Source organism: Mustela nivalis, assembly GCF_964662115.1.
Source record: "Mustela nivalis genome assembly, chromosome: 4".
Taxonomy (NCBI): Eukaryota; Metazoa; Chordata; class Mammalia; order Carnivora; family Mustelidae; genus Mustela; species Mustela nivalis.
Window position 1 is genome coordinate 89,513,422 of NC_139023.1, and position 14,138 is coordinate 89,527,559.

General features: G+C 37.9%; 2 protein-coding genes and 1 long non-coding RNA gene across 8 annotated transcripts in view; 2 read left to right on the forward strand and 1 right to left on the reverse strand.

The window, feature by feature from the left end:
* PDE5A (phosphodiesterase 5A) overlaps positions 1-6,529 on the forward strand; it is a 152,637-nt gene extending 146,108 nt beyond the window's left edge. For all 3 annotated transcript variants that reach the window (XM_082727377.1, XM_082727379.1, XM_082727378.1), the window contains exons 20-21: positions 406-489; positions 2,048-6,529. In XM_082727377.1, coding sequence (XP_082583503.1) covers positions 406-489; positions 2,048-2,185 — 222 coding nt within the window. In that variant the 3' untranslated portion in view covers positions 2,186-6,529. The remainder of the gene's footprint in view (positions 1-405; positions 490-2,047) is intronic.
* Positions 1-14,138, reverse strand: part of LOC309862946 — an 87,307-nt gene that overhangs the window by 28,473 nt on the left and 44,696 nt on the right. Inside the window, exon 3 of the long non-coding RNA XR_014310809.1 lies at positions 11,379-11,434. This is a non-coding gene — a long non-coding RNA (uncharacterized lncRNA). The remainder of the gene's footprint in view (positions 1-11,378; positions 11,435-14,138) is intronic.
* Positions 2,715-14,138, forward strand: part of FABP2 (fatty acid binding protein 2) — a 32,563-nt gene continuing 21,139 nt past the window's right edge. Inside the window, exon 1 of one of the 4 annotated variants that reach the window (XM_082727383.1) lies at positions 2,715-3,236. The gene's annotated coding sequence lies outside the window, so the exon portion shown is untranslated. Of the gene's footprint in view, positions 3,237-6,757; positions 6,887-14,138 lie in introns of those variants that run through there. The other 3 variants (XM_082727382.1, XM_082727385.1, XM_082727384.1) reach the window with 3 other exon arrangements.

A 14,138-nucleotide genomic window follows, 5' to 3' on the forward strand; every position in this document is an offset into this window, starting at 1 on the left:
ATCAGCTGTAGCCTCAGTGACTTGTTCCACAAAGCTGAGGGTGTTCCACTCCATATCAATAGACGATTCAAAGCTGTGTGTTCTCCAGATAAACGGCAGTGGTCGACTCTGGGTCAATGGTTGACTCTAGACAAGTGATCAATGCCACGGGTAGAGTGGGAAAAGCCGACCAGGATGAACAAGCCAGATAGGATTAGGGTCTCCCTGAGCCCAGTGCCAGCAGAGTGCAGGAGACCGAGGGGGAAAGAGACAGATAGGCTTGTGTCTGGCCTTTCTCATCTAACAAAGCGATTGATGTTTTGGGGGCCAACTTGAATTGTGTTCTTTAAGTAACTAGATGTGTGTGTGTGTGTGTGTGTGTGTGTGTGTGTGTCTGTCTGTCTGTTTCTGTGTTTGTATTTTCAGGATCTAATGAACAGGGAGAAGAAAAATAAAATTCCAAGTATGCAAGTTGGGTTCATAGATGCCATCTGCTTGCAACTCTATGAGGTATGTATATGAAAACAGACTTGCTAAACTTAGACTGTGTTATGAATTAAAACCTCAAGTAAATTGAAGCGATTAACACTAGGCTGTTTTGGGGGTTTTTTTTCTGATGAACATGCTGTTTGCATTGAAGAAAGAACACATTTTACATTTGATTTTTCTCAGAAACTTTAATTCATCTGTGTATGACTATCTGCTGAGTGCCTACTCTGTGCTAGACTAGCAAACTGATGTGAGAATACTAAAAAGAATTATATGTCAGTGTTACCTTTAGGAGGGATTCTGTGCATACTCTGTCAGCATATTCTTTTTTAAGTTTAGGCCTAAATAAAGAAAAAAATTATCCAGCTTTTTCTCATTGTATAATGTAGCTTTAGTATTATTAAAATTTCTATGAGGATGTAAAGGAGATAACTGGACAAATATTACAAGCTCCCATTTCCTTACACCTTCTGGCTTGGGATTTTTATTCTTTTAGATAAAGATATTCTCCCTAAAACATCCCGGTTTGCTAGTTTAGATGCTTATTCCCAAAGTACAGAAAGTAGACACTATCCTTGTTTTTAAAGTTTATATAGGAAACCATCTTAAGTTTTAATTATTTGGGAAAAGCACATTTTTTCATAGAGTTATCATAGAATGTCAAGACCCAAAGAAACCCTAGAATCTTCTAATCCAGACATTTCACAATTCAGTAACTTCTTTCTCCTCCATTTCATATATGTATATGGATTTATTTCATTTGAATCTGCTGTTAAATTCTATGTAATATTGATATGTGCTTTTACTATTATTTATTACAGAGTCATTATAGAAAACTAAGAGAATTCCACTACTCAGACAACTACTGTTAATACATTAGTGTATATGCTTTATGAAATTTTTGCATTTTTTTCACTTCGCAAATTTGGTTTTTGTAATTTATAATACATCATAATGTGTATTTTTTCATGTCATGTGTGTTTCTGTGATATTTTTAAACGCTGCAAAATAGTAACATAATATACCTAACCCTGTTGTTGGGTATTTAAAGTTATTTTCAGAGTTTCTCTATTACAAAGAAACCTGCAGTGAGCATTTTGTATCTAAATATGTGTGGCACTGATAATTGGTAAATAATACCATTAATAAGTTAATCTTTATCATGATCTTTGATACAAGTCTATTTAAGTACGTTGTATAAAACTGTTTTATAGGAAAACACAAATAAGCAGTTCCTGACAGGATCACACTTCAGGAGAGCCATCTGTACTACCAAAAAGCAAAATGTATTATTTCCCTGAGAAGTGGATTCCATACAGATCTGTCTCTATTGTAACTCAATAAGGTTACTTTGGAATGTATGTGTATGCTCTATCTCTCATCACCTACTCCTTGTCTGCACAGATTAAGAGAACTCAGTCATAAATGATCTGCATATTTGTTCACACAGCTTGTGAAAACCCTACAGTGGGCCTGCTGGTGAAATGAGTGTGAGATTGTGGCTCTTGGGAATAAGCCCGAGGAGGGGGCTTATTTCCTGGATGCCTTCTAGTTGTTTGCTTTCTTTTTCTTTCTTTAGGCCCTGACCCATGTATCAGAGGACTGTTTCCCTTTGCTGGATGGCTGCAGAAAAAACAGGCAAAAATGGCAGGCTCTCGCAGAACAGCAGGAGAAAATGCTGATTAATGGGGAGAGCAGCCAGGCCAAGCGGAACTGAGCGGTCTGTTCACGCCGAGTTCAAGTTTACAGACCGTGTATTCTGCCATATGTCTAGTTTTGCTATACACTGTATGAGTTTAGTGTATACTTTGCCACTGCTGTATTTTTATTTTTGCACAACTTTTAAGGGCACAGCATGAAATGTTTTTAGGGGACTATTACATATTTTCTGTATATTTGTTTTATGCCACTGATCTGAGATTATCAACGACACCCACTCACTCTTAGCACATGGATAAGAGCTCTGTTTGTGATATGTTGTGTACTACAAAGTGCAAGTTAAATTCTTGTGCTGAGATTTTTTGTTTTATTTTGGGGGAATTTTAGGGGTTTTGTTTTTTGCTTGGGGGTTTTAAATAATTGTTTTTGTGTTTTCTGAATTACCAATCTTTTAAAGAATGTTTGGAATCCTCATTCTCAAAAATAGTCTAGGAGAAAATTGAATGTATTCTGTGACATTTAAAGCCTATCTTTTTTTTTTTTTTTTCTCTATCATAGGATAGAGAAAAGTGCTGGCCTAGTGGATTTAAGGGGAAAGGAAAGTATTTGTCAACAAAAAAGTAAAACTCTGAAACAAATGGCAAGTACTATAAGGCAGTATGGTAAAGAAAAGGTATTGTTAATTGATTTGCTGTTTTTGTTAGTGAGCAGGAAGGAGAGAACTCTTTCATTTCAGTACATATGTCTATCCAAACACTACCCATAAAACCCCTGCAGTCTACCCTCTCTGATGGAAAGCAGGGAAAACCTTAGGAGGAGACACTGATTTCATGGGCTGAAGTCCATGGTCCTTGACTTTACTGAGGGATGGGTGTGATCCAGAAATGGAATGGCCATATCTGTCTGTCAGTGAAAAGAAACATTCTGTTGGAAGAGTCCTCTGAGAGTCAGTGTTTTGAATATTGAACTTCCTCTTTTAAATAACTTCCTTATCGTTTCTCTTACAAACCATAGTTTATAAGTGAACAGTTTAAGTCTTGACAGAAAACTGAGAATAAAAGTGATCATTGGAGCACTGACCTGAGGTAAGATATGACTGCAGATAAAAGGTAAAATGAGTCATTATTTTTCTTTGTCAAAGGAAGCATAGAGAGTAGTTTTAATTGTATAAACAGAAAGGGGCTATCTTTGATGTTTGGGTCAAAAATTAAATTGACGAAGCAGGAGAGGAGGAGAGCTTAGGCCTGAATAAAACTTAAGCTTATTGAGTCTGCAGCTGAGAAACTGCCATATTTCAGTTTATAGGACTAGTCAACTCGGAATCACTGAAGTTTGGGTGTGTGCACTAAATGCTGACCCTCAGCTTAAGGTTGTTGATACTTTTCATAGCTTTTTAGCACATTTAGAAAACGTTAACATTGTCTTAGATTTGAGCCCATTGATCATATGTACCCTAAATACACATTCATTCATCATTAGAGAAGCAGATACTGAATCGAGCAACTGGTTCAGGAAAGGAAAATCTGTTCCAAGCATGCAGAAATGTTTGGACTCAAGGAAAGTAGGAAGAGAAGTATTTGTCTGATTTGTTAACCACCAAAAAAGTTTCTGAGTTTCAGTCACCAATTGGGTAGAAAATCTCTTGGGGACATGGTGCAGCATCCTCAAAGGACTTTCACTAAACATTGTTTCCTATTCATATTGTTTTTTTCTCTCAACTGCCTAAAACTCAATATCCTCATTGCGTTTTTAAAATTCTGAGTGTGAATCTTACATAATGTGATTTTATTCTTAACATTCATGTAAAAAAAAATTGTCTTGTCATTACTTTAGAATGGTAAATGCTGGTCTAGGAAGTTACCAATTGTTTTTTACTATATGTGTAATTGTTGTAAAACTTGTATTTTGAGGATGCTATTCAGTTTTTATTTGATGTCCTATAGGTGAGATCTGTAAAGTTGCCTCTTGGTGGCGCTGGTGTGTAAATTACACAGGCTGTCACTAAAATAATGTATCTATATACTGGTATACACCCATGCATGCAGACATAATTCTTTAGTATAGAAAAATCGTTTAAAGAAGAGCAGTCTTTGGTAACGTTTTTATCATACACCTTGCGATTTAGCAGCTATGCTAAAATCTGTAATCATGTACTTTAGTAGTTTTTTAGACCCATCTAATATGTCACTGAGATGTATGGAGGTTTTGTATGTGTGCCATTTTAACAAACAAGAAGTTCTATGTAGATTAGAAATTGTTTGGTTTCCTTTAGATAATGGTTTATTTTACTTTACTAGTTTAGCATTAAAAGAAGTTGGGTAGCACCATGCCTGTTCTATTGTGGAGTTTTAGTTCTTACAAGAAGAGTACTTCTTTAGGACCAGTTAGATGGTTCAAATAATTTTTACTTTTTAGGAAAATCATTCCATACGTAGGTTATCTGGTACATGGGCACAAATCGAAGCTTTTGTTCTTATATGAATTTTTTTTTCCAGTATCTTCCCAAGTTGGAAAAATCTATTTATAGTCCTTCCTCCCCTGCAATGTATCTGTATTACTAGTAAGAAGCTGTTTTTTTCCTAACGTTGTTATAGTTATAGCTGAATGATGACATATCATTTCAATTTTCAGCCCCAGAAGTGCCCACTATTTTACTAAGTCGTTAAAAGATGTCTATAAAATTGCCAGGCCTTATATTTTTCGCAGGATTGGCCCTTGCCAGTCACAGTCCTTTGTGAACCTGTGTGAATCACTTAACCTCTGTGTGCCTGAACAAGTGTTATTAGAGGAGTCATGTTTGGGCAAAGCCTCTGTCTTCATGGAGGATGTCACAGAAGGCAGCCACCACGGCAGCCCTCATGGGCCCTGGAGACCACTGTCAGAAGTGGGATACTGGGCTGCAGAGCACGTATCTAATCCCACATGTCACTTCCTCTGTTTCAAAGACTGAAAAAAAGATATTACATTTATTTGGTTTCTCATTCACAAGTGAATGTGAGATTTTGAGTACCTTGCCTCAAGGTACAAACTCTGGGGAGTCATGTTGTCACCAGTTTTTTGTTAATCTGAAGAATAGTTTCTATTAGATAGGAGTACTGAGATTAGAAAGTGTATGAAAATACACTGGAAATCTTGGGATCTGGGAGGAAACTGGTCACAGATCTGTTCTTGCCTAGCAGTAAAGTGCCTTTATTTTCAGCATAGAGCACAAATGTTAGACATACTCCGATCTGATTTTCAAGTTTTCTGTGTTTTTCACCAGATTTTACTCCTAATGCTTGATAGGTCATCACAAGCAGTTGCTGTTGTTTTGGTTTTTATTTTTATTTGATTACAAGAGTGATTTTAAGATGAGAAGAGGAAAAGGTGAAATTGCCGTCCTGTTCTGTGAATGAGTGTAGTTGAAATCAGGTGGTATAACTGAATTGCTCAGTATCAAACATGGAACAGTCCACCCTTTATTGAGTCCCTGTGACACAACAGGCACTGTGCTCCGCCGTGGAAATAGAGCAGTGACCTCAAGTTGCCCACAGTCTGCAAAAAGGGCTAGATGAGAGACTTACCAGCTTCTGATCCTGCCAACTGAACCTGAAAATATAGGGTACATTATATCACTTGCATTGTCATCTATAACATATGTATTATAGACAGTTTTCCAAGGATCTTCTTTACCTGGAACTTACTAAGACTCCATCAGTGAATATCCTGTCTTCTTACAAATATGCATCATTTACCCTGTTGGTAGTTTAGAGAACACCTTAGGTAAGGAGTCATGTATTCTACTATATAGAGTTTTTTTTCCCATATGCTAGCCAGGTAGAGATTACTCAGAGTTCTTTTAGATTGTTAAACTGTGCACAGTTTTGGACCCCTTCTGCTGCCCTCCAGGGAGCAAGGAAGAAAGTACTAAAGCTCACTTCACCTTTCCATATGTTTCTCAAAAGCCTGTGTAAACGTGTCTTAATAAATGTCGTTGAAAGCAGTGTAAATAGTTGAAAATATAAATTTCTATTACAGTTTAAGAAAACCTTATGAATCCTCACTAGCCACTGTTAATATCTATTTGTATTCTTATACCTTTTTCAATATATTTGAACAAATATATAGTTTCTGGCACTATTTTTGTACTAGGATAAAGGAGTTATTATGTATATTATGTTTAGCTTTTAAGTCCTTTTAAATAACTGCGACTGTTGATTTCATGTGTTTCCTCTCCCCCACCATAAGAACCATTTCCCATGACTCTTCTATGACAAAATCACGTTAAAGGAACACCTCCCCACCTCTGATGCCATAAAATCAAGAGATGGTCAGGGTGGTCTTCTGTTGTGCAAACTCTTCACCTGTTGGTTGTTAACTCATTTTGCTATGCTTTGTAAAAATAAAAAGAAGAATGAACAAATAGGTAGGAGTATTGTGTGATTTTTAGGGGAATTTTAGGCAGGGAGAATGGACCCAATGGTTTGAGAGACTTCAGTCAAGCTAACCTGTGGTCCTATTAGCTGAAAAAGATGTGATTTAATCAAATCCTTTCCTTAACCAAGACCCCTCTCAGTAATAGTCTTCTTTGTATTAACATCTTTTGCTACCAATCTGAGGGCAACATTTTCCATACCTTCTTCACATCAAGCTCCTAACAGCTCCATGAAGGGTGATAGTAACAGTCTCCTGTTGCAGGAGGAGCTAAGGGGGAGGAGTTCCATACTTGCCAAAGGGCACGAGTTGGATTTGAGTCCAGACACATCTGGTTTCACAGCAGGTATTTATTCCATTTAGTTCTCTTCTTGAATTTTAATTGTAAAAGGTCTCAGATCCATTATTGGTGGATCAAATGGACTATCTAGAAGCATTAGAGGTAAAATTTCCCTGACCTTGCAGATTTGGTTTTGTTTGGGTTTTTACTGTTAACATTCCTGGAGTTCATCTGATCATAGCAAATGACAGGCCTTCACAGAACTCCAGATACCAACAGCTTCCGCTGTTAATGTAAAGATGTGGAGGTATAATTAAATTTTGAGGTTTTGATTCATCATTCAGTTTTGCCACTAGACAAGCCCTCTTCATGTGAGACAGAATATCTAGGCTATGCCTAGTTCACAAAACTGAAGACAAAAATAAAATGAAAGCTCATGTAAAATAATAGTTTAGATCTCCTGACCACTTGAGGGCGCCAGAGTTCCTGATTATTTAAAGAAGTAATCCCTTACTGGGAACAATGAATAAAACTGCATTTTTAAAAATTTTTACTATCTAAAGAAAAGCAAAATGGAAATAATCAGTAGAGAATCAGTTCTTGCTTCCTCTTTGATCAGTGATCATTTCATCAAGATGTTCTCCAAACAATAACTGGTCACCTGAAGTCGCCAATATTCCAACCATGGAGACATCACCCCTTTCTGTAGAAAAAGGAAGTGTTTGATATATGCAAATGTCAGGATATGATTTTCTATTTTTAAGGCACATGGCATTAAATTAACAGAAACTCTTTGAACTTAAAGAGAATATTCTCTGATTGTAAGCTACATTCAGCCTTGGCAAACAAACAAGAGCTATCTTTCCAGTTCACAAACCACATTTTCAAAATAAACATTCACAAAGGTTATGCACGGAATCAAAATAATTATTTGAAACTGAAAGAAATCTGACTAATTAAATGGCATGCATGATTTTTTCTCTCTGGCTTGCCTCATTTTATACAGGAACTAAGTTGATTCTCAATCATCTGACAGCAATCCCAATGGCACCTTTTAGGATTCCTCTTTCTAAATTGCCATGTAAAGGGCAAGCTTCCATGGCCAATGGCAGGGGAGAAGCAATAAACAAGGACTGTTACAATAACTTTCAACCTTCATATCCCCAATATTGATTACTTTTAAAACCATATTTCACTTCTTATCACTGTTTCCCCTTACCCAACAGGAGTGTTTTTAGGCTTTATGTAACACTGATCTAGCATATGCCTGTAAGAAACAAGCTTCACCCTTTACCAACCAGCTCTCTGAAATTCAGGACTTCTCTGGTCTCGCTGATCTGCCTAGCCCAAGAAGGAAAGGCATAAAACATGGTCAGCGACTGCTTCAGCTACAAAGGCTGTCTCGCTCATACTCTCTCCATCGCATGTGTACACAAGCCAATAGGAGTAGTTTCTAAGGGTGCTCTACTCAGTTGTTAGAATAAGTTATAAATTTTCCTGGGCGATGAAAGGGAGACTGTGTCCTATCATTATCCCTTTTTCTTGAAACCCCTGCTTCTCTTTTCTATTCTAGCTCCATACCCTAGGCCTTCAAATACATTCGATTCTCCTGTGGCCCTAAAAAAACCTGCTATAATCACACAGCCCTCCTAAGTTACCAGCATCTCTGCATCTTTCTTGTACTTTAAATGTACTCAACAAGTGAGTGAAAGAATGGATTTCCATAATTTGTCACCTGATGTAAAATTGAATTTTTTTAGAAAGAAAGGGGAAAGTAATTCCAGTGAAGGGAAACAAAAATCAATGCAGAGTTTTTACAAATTCTCAGTTGGACAAGAAGTGAAATTTGGGGCACCTGGGTAGCTCAGTGGGTTAAAGCCTCTGCCTTCCACTCAGGTCGTGATCCCAGGGTCCTGGGCTCAAGCCCCACATCGGGCTCTCTGCTTAGCAGGGAGGCTGCTTTCCCCTCTCTCTGCCTGCCTCTGCCTACTTGTGATCTCTGTCTGTCAAATAAAATAAATAGAATCTTTTTTTAAAAAGTGAAATTTAAGATGAAAAAACAAGCTGAATAAAGCAAATTTTAAAGAAAAAAAATATTTGTTTTCTATTGTGAAAAATAAGTTAGCTATCAGACTTTCATTAATAAATTGATAACCATTAGTGGCATTACTCTGAGTGGCAGTTTTACCATATTGCTACAAACCAAGGAAAATTCATAAAGTCTAGAGGCCAGTAATCTTACAGAAAAGATAAGATTTACACTTAAATAAGCAACAGTTTGCTTTCCCACCAATAGTGTAAGAAGGTGCCCCTTTCTCTGTATCCCTGCCACTCTAGAAAACAGTATGGAGGGTCCTCAAAAAGTTAAAAATAAAAATAAATAAATTAATTAAAAATAGAGCTACCCTACAGTCTAGCAATTGCACTTCTAGGTATTTATCCAAAGCATTCTATTGATATCTATTGATAAAACTATTTATCCAAAGGATAAATACCTAGAATCAATAGTGATTTAAAAGGGCACACACACCCAATGTATATAGTAGCAATGCCCACAATAGCTAAAATATGGAAAGAGCTCAGAAGTTCATCAACAGATGAATGGATAAAGATGTGGTATATAAATACAAAGGAATATTATTCAGCCATCAAAAAGAATGAAATCTTGCTATTTGCAAGGACATGGATGGAGCTACAGTGTATTATGCTAAATGAAATAGAGAAACACAAATACCAGATTATTTCACTCATCTGAAATGTAAGAAACAAAAGAGATGAACATAGGGGAAAGAAAGGAAAAATACTGTAAGATGAAAACAGGGAAGACAGCAAACCATAACAAACTCTTAGCTATAGGGAACCAACAGGGTTGCTGGAGGGGAACTGGGGTGGGGAAATGAGGTAACTGGGTGATGGGCATTAAGGAAGGCACTGGATGTAATGAGCGCTGAGTGTTGTAAGCAAGTGATGAGTCACTAAACTCTACTCCTAAAACTAATACATGTTTACTAAATTAAAGTAATTATTTAAATAAAAATAATAAATTAATTAATAAATAAATAAGCATATAAAAGTAAGCAGAAGATGCTCATTCATTCACAGATAGTTGATTCTCTACTCCGTATCCAACTGTGGTAAACTAAACAAGCATGGCCTCACAGACCTTCTAGCCCAGTGGAGGCCAAATACAACGGATAGTTACATCTGTGCACTGAGGGTGGGGAGTGGAGGGTCCTTAATTCCAAACTGAGACTTGACAACTGACTTCTTTAAGGGTGAGATATCTAGTTTAGCCACATGAAAAGGAAAAAGAACATTCTAGGCAGAAGAAACAATATGTGTGAAAATCTAAAAGTAGCAGACTAGAGAAGTTGAAGGTCTTCCCACTATTTATTTAAATAATTATAAGTTTTATAATTATGAATGATGATTTAAACTATTTATAAAGTATTAATATAATACTTAAATATAAATATTATAACATAATACATAAATATAAGTGTATAAAATTTTAAAATGTGTTTTAATAAATGTATATTTGAACTCTTAAGAAAGGGAACTCCCAGAGACCAAAATAAAGCTACTTAAGAAATAAATCAGTCAGCATATGAACTGATATTATGTCAGATTTAGGAATATTTGCAGACCAAATCATGAAGGGAGTTTAATACCCACCCAAGAAGGAAACAGTATTTGGGTACTGGCTCTCCAAGTAAGGCTGAAATATGTGAAGAGTTATGCCCTCACTGAACATGAAGAAGGTAGAAGGGGGCTTGTGGGGGACAGAAGAAATCTACTTGGAGACACAGGAAAACAAAGGAAGCATGCCTGTCTTAATCTGGGCTGATAATAACATTGGGTCCATCCTCATTAACACAGATTTGACGTTTGAATATGATCCAGGACTACCCAAATTAGATTACAATCACAAAAAGAAGTCTCAGGCCAGTAATAACAAAGGTAAAATGTCTTTGGAAGAACATAACCCCAAATAGACCCATAAAATTTCTATAGAAGTTATGCCACTAAAGACAAATTCCTAATTCAAAACTAAAACACAAGAGGAAGCAATTAAGAGTTCATGAAGTCAACGATCAGATCCTTGAAGTCAAGGATGCACAAGACTAGGATCAGATCCCCAAGAAATCCAGACAACAGAACTCTTTGATAGAGGCTATTCGGAGAAATCATTAATACCTCATTCTTGTATTTGAAGAAGAAATTAAGAAACACCCCTAAAACAACACTCAGCCTCTTGTTCCACCTCTAACTCAACTCAGTCAGACACCCAATTGGAGAGTGATGGCCACATCACTCCATGGTCCTTAAGTGGTTTAAATAGATCCAATAAAAAGCAGTGAATGCTGGAGATTTGTTTCTTTTCTTTACCTTTCTAGTCCGGATCCATTTTAAGTCAGAAATCCTAGGTAAGTGTCTGGATATTCGGCCTGTCTCAAGATCTAAGCTTCTGAAGGGGCTGAGGCAGGGATTGTTAGCAAACCCATTTAACCAGAGCATGTTCTCCAACCTATGCATTTGCTTCAAACACTTCACTTACCTAACCATCTCCACAAAGCTCCACACCAGCCAGCAGCACAACGTTTTCATTCACACCTACAATTTAAAAAATAAAACAAATGAGCAAAGATAAAAAATCAAAAAACAGACTCTCAACTATAGAGAACAAATGGATGGTTACTAGAAAGGAGGTCGGTGGGGGGATTGGTGAAATAAGTGATGGGAATCAAAACACATTTATCTTAATGACCACTGAGTAATATATGGAAGCGTGGAATCACTATATTGAACACCTGAAACTAATATAATTCTGTGTGTTAACTACACTGGAATTAAAATTAAAAAAATAAGTTGTGGGGTAAATAAATAAATGATGGCTTCCAGAATTTCCTATTCTTCTATATTATCTACAGTTGCTTAAGAAAGACCTTGAAAGATTAGATCCACTATCAGTCCTCTTCCTCCTCCTCATAGATCATATGCTTGGAGAACACTTAACTGCAGCAGGCCAGAATGATGAAATTAAGTCCTCTCATATTGGAACAAAAACAAATTGGATGTGGCATGCCCTAGGCCGAGAGGGGCAAAGGGAGAGCTGACATTCTGTATGTGATAAATATTGCTTACTGGTAATTCACCAAATTGTTTCTAGATCTGCAGTAAGGGCAAAGGTTCTTGTTCTGATTTATCATCTATGTCCTGATGGGTTGACTCAACATCCAGGAGCAATTTGGGAGGGCAAAGATTACTACAGATTGCCACACCAGAGGTCTGACAATCACTGTTCACTATTAGAACCAAGGGATCAGGGATGCCAGGTGGTTCAGACGGTTAAGCCGCTGACTTTGGCTCAGGTCATGACCCCAGAGTCTTGGGATCGAGTCCTGCATCAGGCTCCTTGCTTGGCAGGAAGCCTGCTTCTCTCTCCGCCTCTGCCTGCCACTCTGCCTGCGTGTGTGCTCTCTCTCTCTCTCTCTGGCAAATAAATAAATAAATAGATAGATAAATAAATAGATAAAATCTTAAAAAAAAAAAAAAGAACCAAGGGATCAGTCCAGCTTCGAGAGAGGCCCTGGGAAAGATAGGCAAAAGAGCATCCCTGAGGAAAAGCAGCCTGTTTCAAGTCTATCACAGAGAGCAAATATTTCAAGGAGATTTAGAAGAGGAGGTACCTTCCTTGTTGCTCTAGCTTGGAGCTTCTTCAAACCCTGGGACATTCAAACCCTTCAAACATTCCAGATGGGAAGAGGGCTATTGAAGAGCTCTACTCTGGCCAGGGAAGAGAACCTGATGACTGCCCTGCCACAGGTATAGTGAGCATCCTTCTGCCCTGAGCCCTGCACCTTAGTCAGCCTGCAAGAGCCGTAATGCCTGGGTCCTGGGCACCACTGGCAGGTGATTTCATGCCTATGGAGGACTTTTCTATAGCATTACCAGAGAATCATTCTCTGCATTATAGCAAGGCCTCCTAACAGAGTGCAGGGAAGGAGGTGAACATTTATTGAGCAGTAACTATGTGCCAGGCCTTTTCCATACACTAACTCATTTTATCCTTACAAGTATCATCATGTAGATAATTTTGTCCCCATTTTTCAGACAAGAAAACAAAGCAGAGGAAATTAGGTTACTTATCCAAAGCCATACAGCTTGCAGTTGGCAGAGCCAGAAGATGAACTCTGTTCTGGCTACAAAGTCCCTTCGGCAAAGTCCCTGTCAGTGCTGTCACAGCAGAAGGGCCCCAATGGGCTCACCACCTGTTTCTGAGCAAAGGTCACTTCAGGCCTTTCTATGCGAGCTATTGTCCCCAGATCAATGGAGATCACAGTGTGGACATCACCTGCACCATCTTTGTTGGCCCGCAAACATACATCCTCATTCTGCTGTCCTGCTGGAGAAGCAGCATGCCCTTCTCACACCATCGAGCAAGGGGATGGAGATCCTATGACAGCCCAGCTGGGAGTTTTTCTTGTGGATGATCCTTACTTAGTCTATCTATTCCTCTTTCTCCTTCTAGACCTCCTTCCTCCATGTTACTCCCTATACGTGCCAATTAAACAGAAAGTCATCACCAATTTTTTGGTTATCTCTTATGTGAGGGGGAAAAAAAAAAAGAAAGGCTGAGGTGAATGTTTTATTGCAAAGGAGGACAAACAACATTTGCTGGAATCTGCTTATTCCAGCATAATCCTCTAAGTGCTCCTTTATTTGCCCTAAACAAGCTTGTTAGACAGCACAGTCATAACCATCAGTGACATTTCAGCCAGTTAATCATTCATTAAGCTACCTAAGTCGGAAGAACTGTTTTCTTTGAAGTTTGTATTCCCATTTTCAAGATGCTCAAACTGACCACTTTCAGAAACAGACTCCTTTCTTCTTGGAAGATATAATTTATTTTTTTTGGAATATAAAGTTTGTTATTCCCCACTAGGGATTTTTAACTATTTAGGACAGTGAGATATTAGCGAATGTTTCCCTTTGCGTTTCCCGGCTACAATCACATCCTTCTTTTTACAATCTATTTGACAGGACAATTCCACATCAGAATCCATTCTTCCATTCCAGAGCAGGGTTCCTGGGCAGAACTAACCCAGGCTGCTACCTGCCAGGCAGAGCAAACAATTTGGAATGGAATAGGCAGAGAGCATTTGTAGACGGCCCAGGGTGTCCTGCCGTGGCCTAGACCTCGAAAGGAACACGTACTTTCATCTGTGTGAGCTGATTTTACTATGGGCATTTGGTCATCAAATCTAATTCAGGAATTTTGCCTAAGGAATGGATATGTGCACACACTGGCAGAAAG